The sequence below is a fragment of the Notolepis coatsorum genome, assembly GCF_963971535.1.
Source record: "Notolepis coatsorum genome assembly, chromosome: 6".
NCBI classification, from domain to species: domain Eukaryota; kingdom Metazoa; phylum Chordata; class Actinopteri; order Aulopiformes; family Paralepididae; genus Notolepis; species Notolepis coatsorum.
Genome location: NC_140170.1, coordinates 129,792,769 through 129,800,844, shown reverse-complemented (window position 1 = coordinate 129,800,844; position 8,076 = coordinate 129,792,769). Strand labels below are relative to the sequence as shown.

The 8,076-nt window shown below is 40.8% G+C and overlaps 1 protein-coding gene across 1 annotated transcript in view; it reads right to left on the bottom strand.

Moving 5' to 3' along the window:
- The window catches only part of LOC311230781 (semaphorin-3D-like), a 207,608-nt gene that overhangs the window by 24,320 nt on the left and 175,212 nt on the right, over nt 1-8,076 (bottom strand). Inside the window, 1 exon segment of the mRNA XM_084317140.1 lies at nt 2,489-2,577. Coding sequence (XP_084173266.1) covers nt 2,489-2,577 — 89 coding nt within the window.

Here is an 8,076-nt window from a genome sequence, read left to right as displayed (position 1 = left end):
ACATATCTCTTTGCTCAGGCATTTCAATGACTTACCTGCACTATTCTTACCCTGCCTACTTTTATACACTGCCTATCAAATTCATGTGTCGGTTCTATGCTAATTTTATCTTATTTTATCACACTTTTTACTTCTTACTGATGCACTGCTCTGTTGTATGTTAAATACCCTGTTGTATGTCCGTTCTATTTTATAATTTTTAGAATCCTTATAAACTATTTTTATACTGAATGATTTACCATACCTTGCTACCTGTCTATCTTTTTTATGTTCGCTTATACCTGTATTTTTTACTGTTGTGAAGCACTTTGAACTGCAACCTCTGTATGAAAAGTGCTATACAAATAAAGTTATTATTATTATTATTATTATTATTATTATTATTATTATATTATTATTATTATTATTATTATTATTATTATTATTATTATTATTATTATTATTATTATTATTATTATTATTATTATTATTATTATTATTATTATTATGTTTATTTGATGAATATCCTGTTTCTTAGATGAACAGGCTGTTGTTGGGGTGGTGAGGGTCTTTCATTAGCCTGCAGAATAATGAAAGACCCTCACCACCCCAACAACAGCCTGTTCAAGCTGCTGCGGTCAGGCAAGCACCTCCGCATACACGCAGCAAGAACAGAGAGACTAAGGCTCAGCTTCTTCCCCCAGGCCATCAGAACATTGAACACTGATCTCTCCACACACAAGTACACACACACACACAAGTACACACACACACACACACACACATACACACACACACACACACACACACACACACACACACACACACACACACACACACACACCACACACACACACACACACACACACACACACACACACACACACACACACACACACACACACACACACACACACACACACACACACACACACACACACACACACACACACACACACACACACACACACACACACACACACACACACACACACACACACACACACACACACACATATCTGCCAACAGTGCTGTCAGGAGTGCAGAGTGCAGACTGCTCTGCGAGCCATATTGGGCGAGTCTGCGCTGGTATCTCATCCGCGCAATGTCGTTAGTGGATAGCTCACAAAGACGGAGCAGAATCCGCGTGCAAAAACACACATTCTGCACTCTCTCACACACAAACGCACCACAGGTCACTTTAAACACATAAGAAAAGAACACTTTAAAGGAAGGAGAAAAAAAGTCACTTTAAGAAAATAACTTGTTGCGGTTCTTCAATCAATCAATCAATCAATCAAATGTATTTATATAGCACATTTAAACATGACACTTGTCAACCAAAGTGCTTCACAAAGGATGCTTGGTTCATCTTGTTTAGTATAGTTAGTATAGCAAGTATAGCATAGGGACATAGAGTAAAACTGTATATTGTATAGTAGGGTACATAGGACCCAGTGCCTTTAATTCATAGCTTAACATTGTATTGCATTTGATCTCAGGACTTGTATCATGTCTATTTTATTATCTTCTACTCTATTTTATTTACTATTGTATTCTTGCACAATCAAAGTGGGCATGGCCACCCGCATTTCACTGTATGCCTTGTGTATGTATGTGACAAATAAACCTCTTGAATCTTGAATCTTGAGAGTAGAATACAAAAGAACATACAGTAATAGATAGTTTACCAATGAAAGATTATGACATAATCGAGTAGAATAGATACTGTACAAATGAATAGAATAGCACATACTAGTAAATGTAATACTCATTCCTACCAAAACCCCTTAAGAAACCCAAAGACGAGGGCTTGAAGTGAAATCACCATCCATTTGAAGTGTTTTAAATTCAACCTTGATCATTGGATCATTGGTTTATGAGGCAAAATAAAGAGTTGCGTTTTGGGTTTAGATATATTGAGCTACTACTGATGGAGCAATTCATAATCTAATAGGTGTATTTTGTCTTCAGAGGACCTAGTTAACTATTTCCCCATTACTCCACGTTCCAGCTCACTGACTTGTTTCAGCGCAGGGCATAGTTAGTCAATGACTCATGACCACCCTGGAGTGGCTGAGAGAGAGAGAGAGAGAGAGAGAGAGAGAGAGAGAGAGAGAGAGAGAGAGAGAGAGAGAGAGAGAGAGAGAGAGAGAGAGAGAGAGAGAGAGAGAGAGAGAGAGAGAGAGAGAGAGAGAGAGAGAGAGAGAGAGAGATTCTAGTCAACTATGTTCCATTGGAAACTACAGGCACGGTCTCTGACCGACAATGCATCATTATAATGCAGGACCAGCAGATTGGCACTGAGATACACAAAAAACAAGCACTCCCATTCAGGCTTGGTTTGTTTTTTAGCCATAAAAGTACTGTTGCCATGTTTTTTGGTGATACAAGCACAGGGTAGAGCAGAGGTTCCCAACCTTCTTTCTCAACACAGTGCTCCCCAAGATGCTCTGGATAAACACATCCACCAAACACTGTAAAGGTCAGGGGCACTGGGAAAACTCACCTGAAAGACGGTCAACTCCTCTAGAAAGATCTCCTCCGTCTCCCAGTTGTCTTTGATGACTGACACCGCTTTTACCACCTTGCCATCATCTGGAACAGGGAGACAAACACATCACTAATAGCGCCACCTCAGTTCACAAGAGACATCAAAACAATCAATACTGGAGTTAGTAGATTTTCACATGACAGTAGTGAAAGTCAAGTAACTATGGCTTTTGTAAAACCGTCAACTTCTCAGTCAATACAAGGAGTGTTTCCTTACAGGACACACATGATACAGGCGGCTGAGTGGCGCAGTGGGCACGGCACTCGCCACTAACGCAGGATATGCTGGTATCGAGCCCAGCTCTCGGCGTTGCTACCAGCTTGGCTGGTCGTTCATACTAACACAATTGGCAGTGTTAGAGGGTGGGAAAGCCGGTGGGTGGGGACTGGATGTTGTGGACAGCGACTCCTACAGGTTGGTTGGTGCGCCTGTACAGCAGAATCAGGAAGTATCGGGGGCAGCGTGAGCCTCCCACGTGTTACTCCTCGCCACTGAGAGATCGCGCTGTACAGGTGAAAAGATGCGACAGGCTGCCTCCTCGTGTACCGGAGGGGGACACGTGATGCAAGGCTTGGTCCTCACTGCAGCCGACCAGTGGAAGGCATGGTCTAGCAACGTTCGAGACAGGGGAGGAAGAATTGAAGGGAGAATTGGCAAGGCGAAATTGGGATGGGAGGAAAAAAAGGACACACATGATACAGTACTATCTGTAACCAGAACTTGACATTAACACCTGACCACCGGCCAAATTCTGGTAGAATTCGGCTGTGGCCGGTAACTCTGTCATTCTACCGGCCACAGTGGCCGGTGACTTTTTTTCTATGAAAAAAAAACATTGTAGTCTACAAAAGGCACCGGCAATAATTAAGGTCAATCCAAGTGATACTACATAATACTACAACTCCCACAACAATTCGGAAAAGTGCATTACCGGCCAGATCCTGGTAGTGGTGCTGTCTCGAGAATGGAGTACTCCTTGTTTTCAGACCAGATGTAATTTTTTTTCATTCAGGCCTACTTTTTCTGTTAGCGTGAAGATATGCCTTCATCAGATCGCATGGAATACCTTTTGCGACGCCGAAATCAGTATGCAGTAAAGGAATATAGCATCACCAATGGACATATCGATCTACCAGATGGCGATCAATAACTGGGAAATTTAAACTCATCATCACGCTATAAAATGGGAACGTATTGATGAAAAAATTATTTAGTGTGGTGATTTTTGGTGAAAATGCTGAGTGGCTAGTGACTTTGGAAAACCACTAGCCACAGTGGCTAGTGAGCCAAAAAGTTAATGTCAAGCCCTGTCTGTAACCATAATTATATATATATATTTGGGATTATTACTTTATTTATACATATGTTACATATGTTGTCGACCCAGTACACTTGCTCTTTGTCCACAGAACCATTCTTCACATGAACACCTGGGAGGAGCTGCCCAGTACAACACCTATAGGCAGGTCCACTGGGAGGAACTGCCCAGTACAACACCTATAGGCAGGTCCACTGGAGGAGCTGCCCAGTACAACAACTATAGGCAGGTCCACTGGAGGAGCTGCCCAGTACAACAACTATAGGCAGGTCCACTGGGAGGAGCTGCCCAGTACAACAACTATAGGCAGATCCACTGGAGGAGCTGCCCAGTACAACAACTATAGGCAGGTCCACTGCAGGAGCTGCCCAGTACAACAACTATAGGCAGGTCCACTGGAGGAGTTGTGGGTTGAGTGCCTTGCTTTAAAGGCACCTTGACAATAGCTGTTGAGAAAGGGGGAAGCATCACTCCCAACTGGTAGCAGGATTTAAACCAGTGACCTTGGTAACCAAGGGTACATTCTATGGCAGTTTCCTTGGTGACAGAGTAATCCAGACTCTAAACATGCCCAGTAGGCTACAAGACACCTGCAACAGGATTTACGAGGTCTTCCCAATTCCCATGACTGCTTTAGGCCAGCTGTTACATTCAAAACACACACACACACACACACACACACACACACACACACACACACACACACACACACACACACACACACACACACACACACACACACACACACACACACACACTTACACACACACAGAATCCCAGGTACATAGTTGAAACACGTATAAAATTGTTCATACCTAACTACCATACACAACAACAGTTACCACTAACATGTGTGTAGAAGGTGTTTTGAAAGTGCATACCTTCACATGCTGACAATGACCGGGTTGCCATGACACCTACACATGCCATGACACACACACACACACACACACACACACACACACACACACACACACACACACACACACACACACACACACACACACACACACACACACACACGCACACGCACACACACACAGGGTAAACCTACAGAGGAGCGCAGCACAGTATCATCTTAATGTCAGGATGCTCCCAGGGAACTGCTGCGGGAGACCGTGGGAAATCTTCTGTTAGTGTGCATGCGCGCGTGTGTGTGTGTGCGCGCGCGACATGATCATGTCAAACAAGCCCACCATGCACAGGCTAATGTTGTCTATATACTCGGCCACATCTCATCTTCATGCCATTTCTTCTCATGGCTCACAGAGATGCCAAACTCTGAGATACAAAACAATGTATTCAGGCTCTCAGTCCATTTGCCTTGGCAGGGATACATTTACATTTACATTTAGTCCTTTAGCTGACACTTTTATCCAAAGCGACTTGCTGTACAAGTTCTGTACGACAAGTCATCAGGAAGGGCACAACTCTATCAGCTGAGTAACAGTGTTCATCAAAGTGTTGAGTGCTACAGTGTAGGTTAGTATATTAGGACAAGTGCATGACAGTAAAGTTAGTTAGGGTTAGATTTATTTATTTATTATTATATATATCTTTTTCAGATAATGGTTGAAGAAGTGTGTCTTTAGGCGACGGCAAAATATTGGACGGGTTTTGGCTGTCCTAACTGTGTTGGGAAGTTTGTTCCACCATTGTGGGGCAAGGACTGAGAATAGGCGGCTCGCTGATAACAAAGTATCATTACACATGGGCAAAACAGAGTCCATTCTCTTCGGTTCAAATAACAAACTCAGCAAGACCGACGGCTTCTCAGTTACAGTGGGTGACAATATTGTCACAAGGAAAGATGAAATTACCTACCTGGGCTCCATCCTAGAGGCTAATCTTTCCTGTGACAAAATGGCATCCAATGTAATAAAAAAAAGTCAACCAACGAACACGTTTCTTGTACCGGATTTCCTCACTGGTAAACAAGAATACCCTGAAGACTCTGGCAGGAGAACTCATTCAAGGGTACTACGACTATGCGTGCACCTCATGGTACCAAAGCACCTCAAAGGCGCTAAAAACAAAATTACAAACATCTCAAAACAAACTGGTCAGACTACTGCTTGACCTTACTCCTAGAACCCACCTCACCCCTGCCCACTTTGACAACCTAGGATGGCTTAGAGTAGACGACAGAGTACAGCAACTTGCAATGGGCCTGGTCTACAAGATACACTACACGACCAAGGTACCCATGTACATGTCAAAATACTTCCCAAAGGTCAGTGAATACCACGATCACAACACCAGAGGGAGCTCCACAAATCATGTTAAACCCAGATTCGGCTCAAACAAGGGACTAAACACGTTTCGCAATTATGCCACATCAATGTGGAACGCCCTACCCAAAGCTGTAAAGGAATGTGAATCACTACCCACTTTCAAAAACACTCTCAAAAAACACCTACGGGAGACTGCAATTCTAAACTGGCCCCTATAAATGTCCTGGGAGAGTGTCAGTGTGTCAGTGGTTGTACCAGTGTCAGTGGTTGTACCGGTGTCAGTGGTTGTACTGGATCTCACAGAAAGTATACAAATGTAAGTGTGTATCCGTGTGTTGTATAAAGGTTGAAAACACGTGTTATTGTGTAGCATTTGCTCATTGGACGAAAGTGCACACCATGTCCTCATAACATCATGGATTCTAATCTGACATATGACCTACAGTATTTATCTAACTGCCATAACTGACCCAAGCAATTGTGAAAATACGTGCAGTATGAAGTGGTCAAAGAGTAACCACACCACCAGAATGGAAAGACGATAGATATGAGAGAAATCCAGCAACTGAATCTGTAACCAACAAGTTACAACATGTTTGGATTAATCAAGGCTTTATGTTAAAGACGGTAAAGAACATCAGTCACAGAGGCAGACGGGCAGGTGCAACACCACAGCAGTAGCTATGGTCAATGAGGAACCAGTTAGTGTTAGAAAATGGGAAGATCATCATGGCTGAAGACCCCAGATAGTATTAATCCGGCAGGTAGATGGAGAACAAGCAGCTAGTTGAGATATGTGTGAGAGTCAAGCTCTAAAGAATGGTTAACCATCGTAACAACAGCTGTGTCTATGTTAGAGATGATGTTAGAGATGAATTCACTACCATTTAATTTTCATGTTATAATTATAACATGTTCACTCATCTCACCTTATATCAGTTATTGTGTTGAAGTATGGGGGAATACTTATGGGACCAATATAAAACCATTATATATACTACAGAAGAGGGCCATAAGAATCACACATAAAGTGAGTTATCGAGAACACACAAATACATTATTTATTAAATCTAGAATAATTAAACTTGAAGACATAGTTAAGTTTCAAACAATGTTAATTATGTTTAGGGCAAGAAATAATACACTGCCAGAAAAACTACAAAATATTTTTCATTTAGAAAGTGAGTTTAGTAGGAGAAAATACAATTTTAAACATCAGTTTGCACGTACCACACTTAAACAGATGTGTCCTTCAGTTATTGGTGTAAAGTTGTGGAATTCTCTCCATAGCGAGCTTAAGGGATGTAACAGTGTTTATCAATTCAAGAAAAATTATAAAAAAGAAATATTTAGTCGGTATGAAAATCAAATGTGATCTGAATGGTGAGATCTTTTATTTTCTTTTTTTCTCTCTTTCTTTTATTCTTTATTCTTTATTATTATTATTATTATTATTATTATTATTATTATTATTATTATTATTATTATTATTATTATTATTATTATTATTATTATTATTATTATTATTATTATTATTATTATTATTATTATTATTATTATTATTATTATTATTATTATAATTGTTTCCTTGTTTAACTGTGGATTGTGAGTTTCTTGTATAATGGTATACATTATTATTTGTATAAATTAGGTTGTACGCCGACCATTAAGAAAATACTTCTTTAGTTTAGGAATAAGGGGCAGGTAACTATAAGATTTATTCTTCTTCCTGCTCCTTTTGTCCATGGAATGTTATTTATGATTGTGTAATGAAGAAATTCTGATTGTATGATTCCATGTGGCAAATAAAAACTCTGAACTGAACTGAACTGAACTGAACTGAACATCCATGTCAACGATGTCAACCCACTGACCTACTATTTCATTTTTTAATGGAGGTTAAAATGCATTTAAAGATTGCAGCGGGCATTAATCAGAGGGGGGATACAGGTAGATAGTTAGTTGAAGTTGAGTTAATGGCTAGTTGATGG